We start from the raw sequence: 20,563 nt of genomic DNA on the forward strand, positions 1-20,563 counted from the left end.
TCTGTAGACCAGGCTGGTCTCGAACTCACAGAGATCCGCCTGCCTCTGCCTCCCGAATCAGAAGGTTTTGAATACCCGAATAAGTGCATGACATTTCACGTACTAGGTAACCATGAGCCTCTAGAGATGGCTACAGAGAAGGATAATGATCTGAGAAGAGTATGGATGTGTGTAAGTTAGGCTAAAACCCTAAATTCACACAACAGCAAGAGGATGTTGGGAGAATATGTATGGCAGAGGACAAGGGAGCTACAGTTACATTGTTTGACCACCACGAAGATGCTGAAACCGAGGGAGCAAGAGCTGTTAAGGATGCATCTGAGGTTTTTGGTGTGGACTTCCAGGAGAGGGGTGAAATTTCATTCGACCAGGGAAGCTGAGGAAAGACACCTCTCTGAGAAGTGTGTTATGACCAGGAGGGGGCGCTAAATGATGTGGAGTCCCTTAAACCTTGAGGTTATTTCTAGGTATTCCAGCTTTGGATGGTTTAGAATGAGACACCGGAAACATTTTTCCGATTTTCCAGAAAAAATCAGAAATGTCATGCTGGAACCCAGGTGAAAACACAAGCAAAAAGTGTAGAAAGCCCCCAATGAGAGGTAAAGTTGCAAAAATAAATTAATCTTTAAGTAACAAAGTGACTAAAAACCCCCTATGGAGGGGTTGAGTATGAGGTAAAGCTGAACAGATGGGGCAGAAGTATAGCCAAAGGAAGAAGGGAAGGAACTGGGTCCCGGCTGTGAGTACGCAGGGTGCAGGACTGTGCCACTGGTCCAAGATGATTGGCAGCACCGGACAATTACCCCGAATGCGGTCTGAGGACCCATGTCAGAGAACCCAGAAAAGAAGGAAACTGGCGCCTGGGCTTGTGGCTCGTGCTTGGTGTTGGGAACTTTTCCAGGGCGAGCAGGGATTTCAGATGAAGGGAACAGTATGACTGAAGGAAGGAATCTCAACATCTAGGGTGGCCGAATCCATTACTGAAATTCAGGAAGCCCCGTGCCTTGAGAGGCAAATACATAGAAAAGGATTTTGTCAGGTCTGCACCCCCCCCCCCCCAATTCCTCTGAGTTCCTTGGTTTCACCATCTTCCACTCTCGGAAGTATTTTCTGAGCAATTTACACCCTTCTGTCCAGCTCCCTGATTGACCTGCTCAGGGTGAACGGTGTGAGACTGTAACACACAGGCTGCTTTCGTGGTCCACCCGTCAGCACATGCTCGTTCTTCCTCTCTGGAGCATTAGCAAATGTTATAAACCCAACCTGTGCATTCTGAACGACACGTGACAGCGCTACTATCAAAAGGCACAACGGTGGGAAGGGTCTGTCGGCTCGGGCTCCAACCCCATCTTCTCACTCTGAAGCCTTTGTGTCCTTTCTCCTCTGCGGAGCTGTTTCCTGGTGCTAGTCACGACACAGGCAGTGGTCCTTGTTTCTGTCTAAACATCAGTCCCTGGCTTGCTGTCAGAGACCCGACTTTAAATGGCTGAAGGGACTTGATAAACGGTGTGAAAATTTTATGGTCCTTCCGTCAGGTACCGTAATTTATTATCACATAATGCGCAGTTAGAAGAACCGAAAGGAACCATCCCACAAAGGCAAATGGTGTGGAGGCAATGGCCCCCTGGCACTCTGAGGCCACAGGCGTTATATGGATCCAATAAGAAAGTTGCTTCTAGAAATGGGAAAACAGCCTCTTGATCTTGCAGAATGTTTTTAGACACCTAAAGGCTCTTTTTATTACTGTGGCTGATTAAAATGAAAAGTTTAAGCGACTAAAATGTTCTTTTTGATGAGTTTTTGCCATGAACTATGGACCTTGCAGTCCAGTGGGCCTCGAGCCCTTTGATCCTGGGCACTCCCATAAATTCAGACCCATAAAACATCATTGGATTTGGTTTTATTGGTGTGGCTGATCTTGCCAGATTTGTAAGGCAATCTTGTTTTCTCCCCATCCACCATTGCTTTACAGCTCGAGGAAAGGAGTTTCCATTGGCTTCTGACATTCAAACTATCCAAAGTGAGCCGCTTCTCCGGAGCATCACGATTTCACAGGAAAACCACGAAACCGTATGGCACTCATCAAGATCGGAAAGAGCGTTACTCTATGTGCTCAGAATGATCAGAAAGGAAATCGTGTTCTACATCACAACCACCAGTTTTTCACTGCCTGAGATGGTTAAAGATGGCGTGGCTGACTGGGAGCCTAGCTTTAACAGCTGAGCCAACTGAACAACACAAGTCTGAGATGGAAAAAAAAAAGTGCAGGCAGATTTACAAATCCTAAGTGTCTAAATTTAAAAATCTTGTATTCATGGGAGAAATAAGGAATTACTCAATCATACATTTGTTATGAAAAGATATTTGATAAACATAACTTAAATATTAGATTTATTTCCATTCCCTGTCTTCCAATTATTCTCCAGGATTTGTATCTGTGCCACAGCCCCACATTCCTGTAACTGGAAAAGTACAATTTTTACTATAAAGAATTTATGAAGCGGATTTGATCCACCGCACAAGGAGGAGAAAGAGGAACAAGAGGAAGGCAAGGAGGAGGAGACAGCAAAAATGCCATCATGGTTTACGAGCAAACAAGACTACAAAGAACTTTAGAAAGGCCTGCACTAAAGACCAATATAATCAATAGTTATGTCTTAAGGAATAAAACATCAGATTGGGCTGTTAGAAAAACTAATGGTGCATTTAGCCTACTCACTAGGCCAGGAATTATTTGAGCTGAGGAAGAAATTTTCAATAATTTTCTATTTGGTGGATTTTCCTGAAAGCTGGAAAACTGTCCTCGCTAGAGTCAGGAGATGTTTCAACAAATCTACGTAGAGTGATGTTGAAAACACGCTTCAGTCTCCAGGTGATGCCCTGCGACTGTCCCAGATACACTCTCTCAGGAATCATCCAGAAAGGAGTCTTCCCCACATACTCATGTCCTTGTCTTCTACTGTGAACTCATTCAGTTAAGTCATGTATGTCATTTATACACCAAGACAGGGCAAATATTAACCATTTCCTATAGTTCAACTTTTGAACTTTCTCTGTCGAATTTGAAGACTGTATGAACACTTTGAATTCTGTTTATCATATCTCTAAAGCAGATAGAACACAAACAGACACATATACACAGTTATATGACATGGCCACCTACAGATATTCTAAGGAACTGCCCCTGTTGATGGACACAACTGTCTGGGTGATGTATGTATAACGAGTTCAGATATGGAAGGATGCCCAGTCGTCACTCAAATATGGCAATATGTTATCGTCACCTTTTCCCACCCTGGTAATTCATTTGAGAAGTATTTAATGTATACTTACAAGATCCTGGGCACCACAGGCAGCATCAAGCTGTAAATATTTAAAGCAGTGATCCTCAACCTTCCTAATGCTGTGATTCTTTAATACAGTTCCTCATGTTACAGTGACATCCAATCATAAAATTATTTCATTGCTACTTCATAACTATAATTTACTAATTATGAATTGTAATGTAAATATCTGATATGCAGAATATCTGACATTTGACCCCCTAAAGGGGTCATGACCTCAGATTGAGAACCACTGATTAAAAGAGAAGCAATGGAAAGAGCTTCGAAAGTTCAGGGTTCAGCAGAGGCCAATACTGGCACAGATACAATGCAAGTGCTCGTGGCCAGACAGCGTAGCTCTTTCACTTATCCCTGCACCTTGAAGGCACCAATATCTCTGTCCTGAATGACCATGACCCTTCCCAGATGCCCTTCTATTTCCTAAAATCCACCTCTTCAACAGCAAGCAGGGCCTTGGGAAACGTGCGCCCGTTTCAGCCTCCACATACTACCAGCCAGTGGATCTCATCACATTCTGAGGGCAAAACTAGAGGACTTGACAAAAGCCCTGCAAGGCCTCATGCCTTCCTGTGCTGTGGCCTAGATAGATGGGCAGGATCGCAAACCGGCAGGCCAATGTGTGTCTCACTCCAGCATTACCTTAGAGTTATACTGTAGGGCCTCATATGCAGGAAGCTCTGTTTCACAGGCCCCTCTTCCTTCCACATACATGTAAACACAGAACCTGAGCCCTGGTAGAATGACCTGTCTCCTTCTGAGGCACAGCACATAAAGGCTGAAAAGTTCTGCTGCAAAGCTTCCTTTTCAGTCGCAGTCCTGTTTGCCACTCACGATGCTCTAGTGACGAAGCTCTCTGTGGTCCTTTTGAAAAGCCCGGCTTTTCGCACCTTACGCTCTTCTTACAATGTCCCTTCCTAATAGTTTCTGTCCTTGTCCTCACAGATCACTGCTCTAAAACCCAGCATGCAACATTCCATGAAAGATATCATCTCATATTCTTATCCTCTCTCGCCCTCCTTTCCTCTCTTTCCCCTCTCTCCCTCACTTCCTCTTTCTCCCTCTTTCCCCTTCCTTCCTCTCCTCTCCCCATCCCAATGCATGGGAGTCTGTTCTGGTTCCTCTAGCATCTGCAAAGTGCCAACCACCACTAGGCACTTCATTACTATGCACTGAAAGAAAGAACAAATGATAGAGATAGCTCTAACTTCCTTTTTGACTTTTAGATGTTAGGCAGTAAAGATCTTAAGCCATTTTTAGACAGCCTTTTGTCTTTTGTCACACAATGGATGTGTGGATGAATACACAAAGACAGATGAGAAAGAAGTGATATACTTTTGTAAGGAGATTTTAGCCTTATCTCTGTGTATAAACACACACATTTTATGAGTATGTTTCTCTATGAAATAATCTAAGTTGGATTATTTTTTAAAATTCAATTTGTTTAAAGCAAAACGTCTTGGTATAAAATGAGAGAGACTGCAAGCATCAGAAGAAAGCCTCCTTGGTTGGTTCTAAGAGAAAAAGGGCCAACCTGACCTCCAGTGGTGAGTCTAGGGATTGCTTCCAAAATAAAAACAGTCCCTATCAAACAGAAAACCACATTTGTCAGTTAAGATTATTTACTCTGTACGTTAATAACAGATAAAAAAAAATGTAAGCAAAATCGATGGAACAGTATCAACATATACACCAGCTTCCACAGACAGAATAAGAAATTCTCATCCATTTATGGAAATCAGAGACGTATATATCAAATGACATTTTAGGAAACTTTTCTTCATAACAACCCATGATCCTGGAATCCAGGGAGGACTTGTACTGACGGTACGTGAAGGGGCACCGATAAATTAGTACAAATCTCCGTACTACGGGGAACTAAGGAACATAGTCTTCATTCTACCTTGCCCCTCCCTCCTGTCCATGGGCACAACATGACAACATGTGAATTGTAGGAAGTTCCCTGAATGTAAGATGTGCCAGGGACTGCCTACTTCACAGCCTGCATCAGAACTCAACTCCAGGTCCACCCACGGGGTTCTAAGGAGCCTAAGGGTCTTGTTCTCAACATCGGCAGACCAGCAAATGCATAGGATTTAATTCCACTCTACTCATAACAGTTTACATAGTGCACTATGGAAAGATGGATTAAACTAGTCCCTAAGGGATTCTCTTTCTTCCTTTATTGGCATCTTAGTTACGCTGATATGAACACTTGGGGGAATACCAGGAAAGTTTTACAAAATGTCATGTTTCACATTTGTGGCAGTTTTGTGTAATGTCCAAATGGCTCCCTTGACCTCACGGAAATTATGATTTAAATGAACCGTGTTGATTAAGACAAATATACAAATGAATAGGTCTCGGATTAACATTTTTGTGAGCTGAGTTGTATCAGCTCACGCGTAGTGTGCACTCAGTTTGTTCCAACAGCAAGGTGAAAACCATTAGAAGGGACCAAGGAAGAGGGCCAGGAATGGAAAAGTAAGAACGCCCACAAGTTTCTCTTCATGGAGGCCACCATGAATGGTAATTCAGTTCTCTGGGGGACAAGGTACAACCTAAGTTAATTTTCCATTTGGCAGCTCTCCCTGGACCGTTTTTGCTTGTGGGAGTGACCATAAATGTGACTGCATTGTGCAATGAGCGGAGCCTGCCAGAGGCCAGTTCTCAGTGATGCTTCTCCTCACTTAGGAACGGAGCGGAGCACGTGATGAATGGAGCCAACCAAAAAAAAAAAAAAAAAAAGCTTCCCGTAAAGGGAAGGTCAAGTACTGGCGGGTCCATTTCCTTGTATCCCACAACCCAAAGAATAGCAGCTCAGAGCAGACCAAACAGCCTGTCATTCCTTGGACTGTTCCAAACTGCATAAAGTGCTGGCCCTACACGTGACTGCTAAACTATCCAGCTCCCTGCTGGCAGCGAAGGCAATGGTTTTTACTTTTACTCTTTCACCTTGAAAACGGAAGCAATCGAGGTCCAAAGAAGTCTTTCCGCCCCACATCCACACTCCCTCCTGACGCTGAGGAGAAAACCGGGCCTCTCAAAGATGTTTTCCTGACTGTTTTAGGCGCTGCTTCTTTCTGCGATTGGCGTACCTGATGAGACTCCGCTTAGGGTAAGGCTGGAACCCCATCACACATCTTGCCACAGGCCACTGAGAGTGGTTCACGGGCTAACAAAAACAACATCTAGAAGGGGGCTAAAAGGCTTTTGCTTCTTTTAAAGGGACAGGGCAGGTAGGGATTTAGAGGTTCTGAATTAGACAACCCCATACTGGGATGTGATGGATACATCAAACATTTCTAAAGTTGGCATTCAAAGATTCTCCTAGGGATCATGTGGTCTGATTCTTCATTTGAGATGTTGGGAAGATAAGCCCAAAGTGTTTCTTCAAGTTCGTGATATTCACAGTGACTAATGGACCAGAATACAGAAGTCTAATGTTCTTTGAATTAATGCTATATTGCTTAGTGGAATGAGGGACGCTTTCAAATCAGCCCTACCTTGCTGGATTCAACTCAGGGTCTTTATTTACTAGTTTAGAACTCCTGACAAGTCACAACCTTTACAGGTTTTATGTTGGACACATGACAGGGACTTGACTAAAGTTGGGTACATTTATTTCCATGCATAAATTATAGGAAATATTTGTACGTAACCTGTGGACCAAGAACTCTTTTAGGGTACTTAGAAAGCTTCAAATGTCAACCCGATGCACCCTAGAGCAGTGGGTCTCAACTTTATACTGCTGCAACCCTTTAATATAGTTCCTCATGCTGTGGTGACCCCCAACCATAAAATTATTCCATTGCAGCTGCTACTTCATGACTGTAGTTCTGCTGCTGTTATGGATGACAATGTAAATATCTGATATGCAGGATATCTCACCGCCCACAGGTTGAGAACTGCTGCCCTACAGTCTCCAAAAAAGAAGTCTCAAATGAGGGAAAGAACAGATCGGAGTGGCCTGTGGGCAGGCCTGTTTGATTGCTCACTGATATGGGAGGGTATAACCCACAGTGGGTGGAACCATTCCCCGAGTAATAAGGAAGCTATCTAGGCATGAGCTTAAGAGAGAGAAAATAAGAAGGTTCCTCAGTGATTTGTTTCTAGTTACTGATTGAGTTTCTGTTCTGACTTTCATTGGACATGGACTTTGACCTAACAATGTAAGAAGAAAAAAAGAAAAAGAAAAAGAAAAAAAAAAGGTTTCCTTCTCGAAATTGCTTTTGGACAGGGCAGTTTATCACAGCAACAGAGATAGTTGGGTCAGCTCTGTATTAGACAGAGAGGAAAACAAAAATCATCTGCCCCCGAGATGCCTTGAGTAAGCGGACAAGAGGCCAGAGTCTTGCAGCAGAAATGTGAGAGAAATCCTCTAAAAAAACTTGAGTGGAATTCAGAAAGCAACTTCTGCATGGAGATAATAAATTATATGACAACACAACATGGAGATCAAAAGAGAAAGTTTCTCATGGGATTCAGATTTCTGTAGCTCTTCTCCAACACGGCAAACCTGCACCAAACGAGCAAGTAGCTATTTCTCAGACTGAACTGACTAGAAACCACAAACCTTTCTGGCAGAGTATTTCAGAGAGCTACTGTTCTATAGAACCAGCTTCACGGCTTGTTAAAATGCATGTGAGAGTAACGAGAATATTGACACCAGTTAAGAGGTTTCTGAATGTGCAATGACCAAAAGTTAATTAAAACAGGTCACTCTGTCAGCCCCGTTTGGAAAACATACACATGCTCACTTCCCATTGCATTTGTCATCATGTCGCGTAATCCCCGTGAATGTGCCCAGAGGTAGTCAGCTCAGGGAAAACAATGACACGTTATGAACCATACTGTTTTTACTGCACCAGTAGCTTCCCACTCTTATAGAAGCCATGACCTAGTATAGGAAACACATCTTTAATATTTTCCTCTCATCATTTCTTAGCACATGATATCTAAAATTAATTCTCTTTTGACTGGTCAGTGTTATAATGGCTAGCTTTAATGTTTAAGTTCCTGAATTAAGTTTCATAAAAAAAATCAAATGAATTTTGGCTTGGGATTAGAACAGAACTTCCAATAACTTCTGAAATGGCCCTAAATATACTTTTTCCATTTTGTATTTACGCAATGTGGTAATCTCAGCATTGCTTATTATAATCAATAACCTAACTACCAATAAAACCTAAAAATTGAAGATGTTCTACATACTTCAGAATCAAATATTCAGCCAAAATTTAATTTAAAATTAAACATATAAATCTCATTTTATATATCCCTAAATCCTCATGTATTCGCCTTAATTTTTTATTGTCAACTTGATACAACCTAGAGTCACCTGGAAAAAGGAAACCTCAATTGAAGAATTAGGTTGGCCTTTGGGCATGTCTAGGGAGCATTGTGTTGCTTGTTAATTGACACAGAAAGGTCTAGCCCACTGTGGGCAGCACCATCCCTAGGCAGGTGAGCGTGGACTTTATAAGAAAGAGTGAGGGAGAAAACAAGAAATCAACATTCCTCTACTGTTTCCACTTCAGCTCCAGCTTGAGTTCTTGTCCTGACTTCCTTTCTGTGAGGGACTGTGACCTGAGAGTACAAGCCAAATAAAACGTGTCCTGGCCCTCAGCCCCTCCTACCGACCCCACCCGGCCAAGTTGCTTTGGTCATGGATGTTATTGCAGCAACAGGAAAGTAACTTAGAACAACAGGACTGCATGAAAATATTCTAGGATGAACTGAGGCCATGAGTACAGAAAGTGAAGAAGCTACAGTTCAGACCATCCTGGGATTGGGCTCTAGGGAATGGGAACGGACTGGAAGCATGGTTAAGGTACACTCAAAGAGAGAGTGAAAAGTACCAAAGAAATACTCGTAGCGACGACAAGAAAACTCAAAAAGCGCTCTAAGCTCAATTTGTCTATTATTAAGAGACTGAACCCAAGGAAGATGGACAAGAAGCAGCTGCGTTATAGAACCAGCACCATCAGGGTGTGTCCTGCTCAACATCCCTTAAGAGGAGTGGTGATATTAGCTGTACCAATAACACGATCAATAACGTACAGTTGCTGAGACCGAGCAAACTAAGTCTCAGAGAAGTTATCTATTTCTTATGGTCATTGCGCAGGAAACTGACGCCAAAGAGAACCAAGTTCTCCTACACTACCAATCTAATGCAAACTAACACCTCTCCTGGTCCTTAAGCAGTGATAAGACATAGATCAGCTATGAAAGAGTTTGCAATGGTGATTTTCAAATCCTAGCTCCTAAGCACCTCAAAGAAATAACTATTGTACTGGAAGATAATGAGTTGTATCAATGGCCTGAAGAGGTCTGAACTGTTTCTACTCAGTGATTGTGAACTTGCTAAGCAATGCTTCCTTCAAACCCTACACAGAAGCTTCTCAGGCAAGAAGCTCTAAGGAAATCCCAAAGGGAATGTTCTGTCTCTCCCTAAAGAAAACCAAAATCATAAGATTATAAAAACTTGAACTAGACAAAAATGAGTATCGTGAAGATGGGATATACTAAAAGAAACACATATTGAGGAGGGGGATATAAGAAAGAACTTTCCTATGATAAAATTGTAAATTATTTAAAATAATGACATTATGGAAAATATCTGAGCTGTCACAACTTCCTTCCCTGGTCATTTGAAATGTCAGTCAAATGTTTGCATTTGCACAGTAGTGAATAAGCACAAGGCAGCAATATCTGATTCATTCAAGACATCAATAAAAAACTTTATGTGTGTAAGACTCCACATTGGAAAAGTTAGTCTGAGAACCAAACCTGGTTCTCATGCTACTCAATGACTGCCAGGAGATAGCGAATGAGGCTAAAAGCTCAGTGCTCCTTCACCCATTGGCCTTCATGTGACCAGCTGCAAAGGCTGATCTCCCAACAGAGCATTCTACATAGTTTCCATTGCTGGAGGGAGAAGTGGCCAACTGATCCAAACCAGCACAGAAAGACAGGCTTAAGAAGTCCTGAAACACCTGACTTCTCCATGCCCTGTTGATGAAAAAGAAAGTGAAAAAGAAAGTGTAACCGAAGGCTGCTGGGGCATCATACATAAAGACATGAGCATCAAAGCACTGGTCTTCCTGGCCATTGCCTTCCATCGGTCCAGTGGAAGGATGCCATAGGTAGGGGTGATATTCAGAGAGAATCCACAAATATAGCCATGCTGGGGTTTGGTCTGTATGTTACAAGTAGCATCTACTGGTTGCTGCTGTTGCCAAACTATTCATCTCATTGTGTCTACACTATCATTCAGAAACAGGGGCTAGTTAAAGCACACAGGAGTCAAGTAGGTGAACCACACAGGGCAGACAGTGATGGACAGAAAAGTACATGTGAAGTGGACACCAGCTACCATGTTGAGCAGTTTGAAGCTACATGGAGCAACACGAATGCCAAATTTTCTAATGTATTTAAACAAAATGCTAGAACTCTATTTCTTACACACAACCCACTACATTTAAAATGTGTATTCCTATTTCAAATCTTTAAAGTACTATATTTGAAACAAAATGTTTCTTGGGGGCAGACCACAGACCACTGGCTGTCTGCCTGGGACTATAACATGTTTCAAGAAATATTTAACTATAGAAACTGGGCCTGATGCCCACATACCAGTAGAATGCCACAGGGTTTCTGCAACTTGCATAAACAATATATTTGGGACATAAAAAATATTAACTTCACCAATAGCATCAAAAGAACAGATGATGATTTAAAATATTAACTCCAAAATCTCTAAAGTATAATTATGGAAATCTCTTAATATCTAGTAATGATAATCATATCCTAATCTAACCCATATCTTAAACAGGAATTAGTGTAATGGTCTGTCCTGTCCCTTTAAGAGACAAACACTGCCCACTCCATCCCACCATCCACCTCCGAGGGAGGCAGCTCTTCGTTCTGTTTCCAGTCTGAGCTCCTTCCTTTTTCATCTCCTCTGACTTCTCTCCTCTCCCCCCTCTGTTTCTTTCCCCTTCTCCTTTCCCTCTCTTTCTCCTTCCCTTCCATAACCACTAAATAAATATCTAACCTCACTCTGCATGGTGTGCATTGGTCTCTCAGCCACCATGCGGCTCCCTGCCTGGGACTTGCTGGCACTCATGCTCATGGCTAATGGCCACTCGGGGGCTCCCTGCCTGGGACTGGCTGCCTTTGTGGCCCGCCATAGTCTTGGGATCCACTGTTCACTGCAGCCACTTGGGGAACAGCACCATTTTATTTAAACCACAACATTGGTGCCATGATGCAGAAGCAGAAGGAAGATCCTAAAAGCAAAAGATCAGCTTGCCTTGGTGGACTGTGGAGAGAGTAGGCAGGGCTTACTCTTAAAGGGACAGGACAGACCATTACATCCAGCTTCTTGGACATTTCTTCCCTGTCATTTACTCTTTGCTTTCCCATCTCTAGTTGTTACTTTGGATGTTCAGTGTTTCCTCAAAGCCCATATGTTATAAAATTGGTCCCCAGCCTATAGGAAACAGGTATCTGACAGGACCTTCAGGAAGAAGAACCTAGTGGGAGAAAGTGAGAACACTAGGGGCTATGCCTTTAAAAGAAACAGTAGGATCCTGGGCCCTTCCTGTCTCTCTGTTTCACACACTCAGTGAAGTTAACAGGCCTTTTCTGCCATGCACACCCACCACAAGTCAAAGGGAACAGGGGCAAATGACCATGGACTGAAACCATGAGGCAAAATAAACCTTTCTCTGCTTTGGCTCTATTATGTTGAGTGTTTGCTATAGCATTGGCATGCTGACTAACATACCAAGCCTTTCTTCATTTGAGAGGTAGGATCAAAGGATTTTCTCAGCATAATATACTTGTAATATGCTTATCTCAGTACCCACTTGAGTAATAACTCAAAAGCTAAGCATTTCCCTCTAGTGTGAGTATTATTTAGTTGGCTCCTCACAGTGCTGATTTATAAGTGGGGAAACTAATGACTCTGACTTATTAACTTCACTGTTAATAAACCTGTCTGTGGAATCACTTCTGTACCTACTTGTCTCCTAATCATGCTTTAAATATCCACTGTCAACTTCAAATCCTCTTGGACAGCTCAGAACCCTTTTCATTCCCCCTCACAGAAAAGGAAGTGAAGTCATTTCACACCCAAGGAAATGACAGCCTCCATCTGTCCTTTGACCCTGGAGTGAGATGCACTTTTCCACTTAGTTTCATTGTTAAATTAACTTATTCCCTCTACCAAACCATGTGTATCAGTGTGAATGGGTGTGACATGAATCTGTACAATGGCTACTTATGTATTTGGCTATCCGCAATGAGTTCTTATATAATCAAAAATAGTGTCTCACCTTCTCTTTTGAATGACTTGCTTTCTTCACATTTATTTATTTATTTATTTATTTACTGTTTCATGTGAGTGTGGGTGTGGGTGGGTGGATGTACACACGAACATACACACATGTACTCATGCTATGGCATCCATGTGAAGAGCAGAGGACAACATATATGAGTCACTTTTCTCTTTTTACCATGTGGGCCCTGGGGATTGAACCAGGTGGCTATTTGGTGGCCACTCAGCTACCTTACTAACCCTTCAACTGTATTTGAAAACATACTACAGAAAACTGAAAGGAGGAACTTATGCGAATCTAATAAGCAGTTAATAAACAAAATATACAAGGAATGCAGATGACATCATACAGGAAAACAAGCTGATTTTAAAAGGAGCAAGGAAGGAGTAGCGATTTCCGAAAAGTATACATAAAATGGCCATCAAGTATATGGAAATTTGTTCAGCATCACTATCATGGAAACGCAAATTAAAATAGGATATTGCTTCCCACTTGTCCTAATGGCTACTACCAAAATAGATGAGAATAACAAGTACTGGCAAGGGCATGGTGACCAGAGAGCCATTAATTCCTTCCATGGGAATGTAAACTAGTAGAGTTATTAAAAATGAACCACCCTATGAATGAATAGCTCCATTACTATGTATGTTCCAAAAGGAAGCTGTAGCTGTGTCCTATGCTAGCTACAACATGGATCACAAAAGGCAAGATAGAGAATCAATCTGGGTGTGTGTAAAAGAATGTAAGGGTAAAAAATGTGGACTATGCATCTATACGATGGAATATTATTCAGCCTTAAAAAAGGAAATCTGTCATTTTTAGTAATATGGATGAACCTGAAAGATGCTAAAAAACATAAACTGGGCACAGATATATAAATACTATGTAATCTCCTTATATGTTTGATTTAAGAAAGTTGAATTCACAAAAACAAAATTATGGCTCCAAGGATGGGGGATGATAGGTAGGGAAATAATTAGGAGAGGTTGATCAAAGGACACAAAATTTCAGTAAGATAGAAAAAGGGAATTGAAGTGATTCATTGTAGTGGCCATGCTAGTAGCAAGTATTACATACCTAAACACACTGCTAATGGCCTGGAGTCTACTTATTAAAACTCAGTTAAGTATACGGCATAATGCTTTTATTAATGCCCAGTCTGCTACAAAGTATGATATTCTAAAACATGTTGCACACCATAAATCATATCCAACTCCTATTTGTCAACAAAAATAAAATGAAGAGGAAGAATATCTGATCGATAAATTCATTGAAGTAGCATTTTTATAATTAAACTCAGTGTAGCCACTCCAGAATGCATACTGTCTCCAAACAAGCCATGTGCTATAAATTAGAATCTCTATTTGTCAATAAAATTTAAAAAGCAGAATATTTTAGCCACAAACTGACTAAAGTGGCAAATAATGAGTTCATGTTAAGGGAACAGGAGTTTCATTTTTAAAAGGCCACTATTCTTGACAATACATGTGACTTACCCCACCCACTCCTAACCTAGACTCAAGATATGATTCACCATCCAGCAGCTTTAAACTAAGACTCTAAACTTCCTGCCATATGCCCTGTAAGCCAACACCACATCTAGAGACTGACAATGATGCTATGGCAAACAGAGGAGGACCTGCTGGCACCTTCCTGCACGCCCTGAGGACACAGAATGACTCAGCACACTCTTCCTCTGCATGATATCATACCCCAGGGAGGAGCTAAGAGGCACACAGAGGGCTGAGTGGAACAGAAATGAATTACAGGGTGTATAGCACCATCCAGTTTTTTAAAAAATACTTGCCCTGAACAGTAAAAATATCAATACTCTTGTCTTTCCTGATTTAAAAACACAGAATCACTCTTCAGGCCAAAGCCCAAGACATTTATGGTGATTTTTTTCCAATGTTAGAAAACAGGGTTTATTAAGTACTGTATCCAAGGCTTTCACCCCAGAATAAGGTTGGTGGCCACTGGCAGCTGGGAGCTGCAGAAGAAACCTAGTTAGATGCTCCCCACTAAGAAAAACGTTTACTTCACTTAATGCAGCTGCTATCGAGTTAAATACTCCCCGCACAAGAGGAATACTTACTTCAGCACATGAGAAAAATAACCATCAGAAGGCCAGATGGGTAGAATCAAAGAAATATACCTGCAGGTTTTCGATTTCTTCTTTGTGCTCCCTCTTCAGATGTAAGATAGCAGACTGGTATTCTGGAAGATCACAAGAGAAGCCAGTTACAAAAGAGCACGAAATGAGTCAGAAACTTCAAGGGCGCATCACCTGAATCCCTGCCGGCAGCCACCTTCCCAACAGCCAAAGAAAAAATGTCCCATCACGTGTGGACAGGAAAAAGAGCTGTTAGACCTCGTGTCCAGATGGCCAGGATTGGGGTGAAAGGGGATTCCTTCCTTTCAATACAGCTGGATCATGGAAAGTGCCAAATTAAGTAGCCAGGGTAGGGTTAAAAAGAGAAGAGGCATGTGAACGAGTGCTAGAGAAAGAACGGGTCAGGTGTTTGTCTTCAAGGAGCTGAGAGTTCATGCCCCCCAGAGAACAACACAGATTGCTGAGGGAGGTTATAAAAAGAGACTTTCTATCTGAGATCACAGAACTCTATTTTTAACTGTTTAAAAAAGAAAAGAGAGAAAGAGAGAAGAAAAAGACACGAATGAATAAAGGCTGTTTGTAGTCTCTTAATCAACCAAGAAGACTGTCAATTGAAGGAGCGATTCTTTGGAGAACTGAGGCCGAAACAGGGACAAAAATTAATTAATACTTTGCTTTTTATCTGAATATGACATGTCTCCCAGAAATATGACCCAGCGTACACGGGAGCTGCAGCCAGATATTAAAGCTACCATCCCACTAGCTGAGCTAGAAGTGCAGGAGACAGCTCTACTTTCAGGAGAACAGCTAAGGGGCACAGAACCACAGAACTACAGTTCATGCTGGAGAGATCTACAGAGCCAAATGATGTGGCCACAGACTTCTGTGGGACACACTAGCTCTTTAAAATGTGTTCACTGTCGCAAGTCTGTACTGCAAGAGACAGACTATTCCTCTAAGCTGGGGTTCCAAGTCAAAAGCGGGTGAGGAAAGTCTGTAGTAAGCCCCACCTGGAGAAGAGCTCAGCTGTTAAGGGCTATGAGTAACCACACTGCATCCCTGTGGGGACTCTGCTCCAATGGCAATTCTGTGGGTTCTCTATCTAAACCACACCAAAGAGCACACCACCTGTTGCTATCCCCAACAAGCACTGCTATAATCAGGACCACCACCATCTTTCCAGTACCCTACACCTCCTTCCCAGAGGGTGCCTTGTTCCTCTCTTCCCAACGTAAACACTGAGTCTCCTCACAACAGTATGAACACTCTACTAAAGACATGGACCAGAGTGTATGCCATCCCTGGCTTTCCATGGAACTTGGAATGAAGACCTGTAAAGGCTGGGGAGGTGGCTCCATGGCTAAAGTGCTTTCTGCACAAGGATGGAAGTTGAGTTCAGACACCCAACACTGAAAATAAAAGCCAGATACGGCAGATGCATCTGCAGCCGAAGAGCTGGGCCAGAGGAAGGAGACAGGTAGAGGTCAGGGGCTCGCTAGCCAGACAGCCTGGCTGAAATAGAAAAGTCTAGGTTCAATGACATGCCCTATCCCTCAAAATGTGATTGAGATTAATTGAAGAAATACCAGATATCAAACTCTTGTGCCTCCACCCCTACCACACAAGTATGGGCAAGCGCACCTATACACATGGGCACACAGGTACAAACACACACACACACAGAGACACACACACATTCACACACAGAACACATAGAAAGACACAGACACATATATACACATTCTCTCTCTCTCTCTCTCTCTCTCTCTCTCTCTCTCTCTCTCTCACACACACACACACACACACACACACACACACATCAAGGACTTTCAGCTTAAAGGCTTCTTTCTCATGATCTGTTTCCTTTCACCTCATATTATTCCTTCTACTTGCCCATTATATTCCAGGCACACACAATGGCTTTGTATCATCTCTTAAATTTGTCAAATGCTTTTCTAATGGACTTTGATGTAGAGTTCCAACCTACATGACAATAAATATGAGCCCCGGTCATCCCAATCTTCTATGAAGCAGTCAAAAGAAATCAGTTAATTCAACCTTCTTGAGAAGGTGTAATGCCTCTTGGGAAAGCATCTACCTCCCCCCGAACATCTTGTAAACTTGTTCGTTTCCTATAAAATGTATCAGTAAGGGCGTGGCATATAGAGTTATGATTAACTTACTAACACACTGACAAAAGAGACCACTGCAAAACTAATATCCAGCAAAGCCTCATCTGTCTCCTCCTTAAGCAAATGTTTTGGCTAAGCATTTTCCTACCATCGTTACAGGAGGGAGGAAAGCACACCCTTATGCCAGTAAGAGTAATAAAAGGAAGCCCAGCCTTTACTAATAGGATATTAATTTGAAGACTTCATAAGCCAACAGGACAGTATATACAGGATCCTCATGGGGCTGGCAAGATGGCTCAGTGAATATAAGTGCTTGTCAACAAGGCTGACAATCTGAACTCGATCCCCAGAGCCTACATAGTGAAAAAAAGGGTGTCTTCTGACCTCCACATATGCACTGAGGCATGCCCACTCACATACGTATTACATTTGTTGGTCCAGACTCCAACTCCCAGCCAGACAAGCACTGACCCCTCCCACAGGGGTCATGCGGGTTTGGGTTTACTTGTGTGCTCCCTCTGTCTTTTCCCTGCCATGCTCCTGGCCACCTGGGAGTGTGCTGTCTATTAAATATGTGCATTTGATTTGGCTTAATCTGGTTTGACTGGAGTTCTTTGCACCGGGTGGAGAGGCTTTTCTTAACAGATGGAAGTTAAAATGGCGGCTAGCACACATGGTTGCCCCAACTCTCAGCTCTCCCCTCTCCCATGTCGCCCCATGCCTGCAGGAAGTGGCCAGACTTGAGCCAACGCCCATTTATCCAAAGAGAGCCTAAAATGTTGGTCATAAATATCACCTCAGCTCCTTGTCACACTCAAAGAGTCTGAAATGATGGTCTGAACTCCAACTCCCAGCCTGCTAAGCGCTGACCCCTTCCACAGGGTATTTAGGGTCACTCCAGAACAAGAACACATGGTTTTGGGTTTGCATGTATGCTCCCCCTGTCTTTCCCCTCCCAGCCACCCAGGAGTTTGCCGTCTATTAAACTTGGGCATTTGATTTGGCTTAATCTGGTTTAATTGGAGTTCTTTGTGCCAGTGAAGAGGCTTTTCTTTAAAATATTAAATATAATTTAAAAAAAAGGTTAAGTAAAGGTTCCCAGATAGCCCTGAATCAAAGCTAGGCTGGTTTCCCACGTGCATTATGGGAAGCAACGCTTTGTGCTGCAGTTTTTGATTTGAAAGTAAGGCAGAGATGTCAAGTACAAGACCAAGGACATTGGCATTAGTTAAGTAGAGAACCTAACCCTGTATTTCGTTCACATGGGACAGATGAACAGATTTTGAATCTCAGGACTTGAAAGTGGCAAAGTGGCAAATCCCTATGCTGTCACCAGACCCTCAATGAAAGCTAAGACATTAATAAAAATATTTTATATTTTGTACCAAAAGAAGAAGCCCAAGATACCGTTTTTTTTGTTCTGTTTTTTTTTAGAACATCTTATATGAAAGACAGAAAACACAAAATCTCCTTGAAAAACATTTATGAGAACTTTCTTCCACAAAAGCTCCAAGCACTTAATAGAACTCGTGACTTCACTTGGTGGTTTCCTGACCTGTTCGCAGTAACAAGACATCTTTTCTACAAAGCATCTGGATTGTGTCTCTAACTTGCCAAGGGCAGAATCAGAAAACACTTGAGTAACACTGAAGGCACAGGTCCACCAAGGCTGTGGTCTACAGCTGACCCCACGCCTTTACTGAGTAGATATGAGTCAAGCCTCATTCTTTGAGAGTGTTGGCTTCTGGAACAGATCTGAGCACACACTGCAGACTTCCAAGAAGACCCTATCATATCAAAGCCCATGTGGCAGAGGAGAAACTTAGATGTTCAGGTTGAACAACTTCCCCAAAGTCACAACCAATAAATGCCAATGACAACTTTCAGCCCCAGAGAACTGATACCATTAACCTGGGGACTGTTTACTTGCTATAGCTCTTGTCCCTTTGGCTGGATAAACATGAAGGACATACAAAACTCGGAATCTTTAAGGTTGCTAGCTTTGTCCAAGCACTAGACACACGCAAAGAGCTGAAATTTTTCCATAAGTTGTTAAGAGAGATATTATGCCATGGCTCAGCAATCAAGAGCACTAGCTGCTCTTCCAGAGGATCCAGGTTAGATTTTCAGTACCCATATGGTGGTTCGCAACCATCTGTAACTCCAGTTCCAGAGAATCCCATGCCCTAATCAGGCCTCTCCAGGCGCCAGACATACATGTAGTACAAATATGCACACAGGAGGGAAAAAACCCATGTATACAACAAAATTTTAAAAGTCTATCTTTTAAATGATATCTTATCCGTTTTTAACCCCAAGGTTTGAAGAAAAGGGGGGTTCAAGTGAACAGTGTAAGGTCTAATGTCTAATAATATTAAAAATTGAGGTAAGGTTCCGTCCATTTTCTCCAGATTTCCAGTCCACTAGCTACAGTTTGTTGTTAAACCTGATTTACTTACCTCACATACTGCCTTAGTTAGGGTTTCTATTACTATGATAAAACACCATGACCAAAAAGTAGGTTGAAGAGGAAAGGGTTTATATGTCTTCCACTTCCATCACTGGAGGAAGTCGGAGCAGGAACTCAAGCAGAGTTGGATCCTAGAGGAAGGAGCTGATGCAGATGGCATGGATGGGAGCTCTTAACTGACTTGCTTTCTCTGGCTTGCTCAGCCTACCTTCTCATAGAACCCAAGAACACCATCCCAGAGATGGCCCCATCCACCATGGACTGGGACCTCCCTCATTGATCACTAATGAGAAAATGCCTTACAGCTGGATCTCATGGAGGCATTGCCTCAGTAGATATGGATTTTAAGGTCAATTTTGTTATATGTATATGTATTTCTAATATTGACTAAGGTATTGTGATTGTGAAGTTCATTTAAAATGTAATGTATAATTAGGAAATATAGGTTATTAATGGATAATCATCAATAATAGTCAAGATTGTAGTCATGTTAGTTAGATTTTGTAGATATATAGAGATATATTTCAGTTAGATAGACATTCTTCATATCTTTCAAAGACTGCAGAATATGGCATTTAATGTTTTTTTTTAATTTAAATTTTATTTTTCATAGACCTAGAAATAGGACTACAAAAAATGAACACTGAGGTACAAAAGATCTTCAATTGTCAAAGCAATTTTTAGCACAAAGACAAATGCTGGGGATACTACAATGTCTCATCTTAAATTAACAACACAGCTATAGTACCAAAATGCAGAACATTGTCTTGGATAAACAAAATTGTCATGTAGAATAATGGAACAGAAGAAAAGACCCTAAAACAAACTCACACACATATAGTCATCTAACTTTTGACCATGATGTCAAACATACTTTTAAAAAAATACAGCTTCTTCACCAAATGATACAGAGAAAACTGGATGTCCATACATAGAAGGATAAAGCTGGATCTCTATAAATATTTCTACATGTGCAAGCACACACAAGTGCACACACACACACACAAACACACACATACAGAAATCAATTCTTAACTGAATGAAACACTTTAATAAAAGGCCTAAAATTTTTAATGTACAAGAGGAAAACATTGGCACAGCACTTTAAGATATAAGCACCTTATAAAAGGGATTCCAATTTTAGAGAAAAAATTCAAGAA

At 41.9% G+C, this 20,563-nt stretch overlaps 1 protein-coding gene across 2 annotated transcripts in view; it reads right to left on the reverse strand.

The window, feature by feature from the left end:
• Positions 1-20,563, reverse strand: part of Fmn1 (formin 1) — a 372,570-nt gene that overhangs the window by 198,104 nt on the left and 153,903 nt on the right. For both annotated transcript variants that reach the window (XM_005364222.3, XM_005364224.2), the window contains one exon: positions 14,844-14,905. In XM_005364222.3, coding sequence (XP_005364279.1) covers positions 14,844-14,905 — 62 coding nt within the window. The remainder of the gene's footprint in view (positions 1-14,843; positions 14,906-20,563) is intronic.

Source organism: Microtus ochrogaster (genome assembly GCF_000317375.1).
Source record: "Microtus ochrogaster isolate Prairie Vole_2 chromosome 14 unlocalized genomic scaffold, MicOch1.0 chr14_random_1, whole genome shotgun sequence".
Taxonomy (NCBI): Eukaryota; Metazoa; Chordata; class Mammalia; order Rodentia; family Cricetidae; genus Microtus; species Microtus ochrogaster.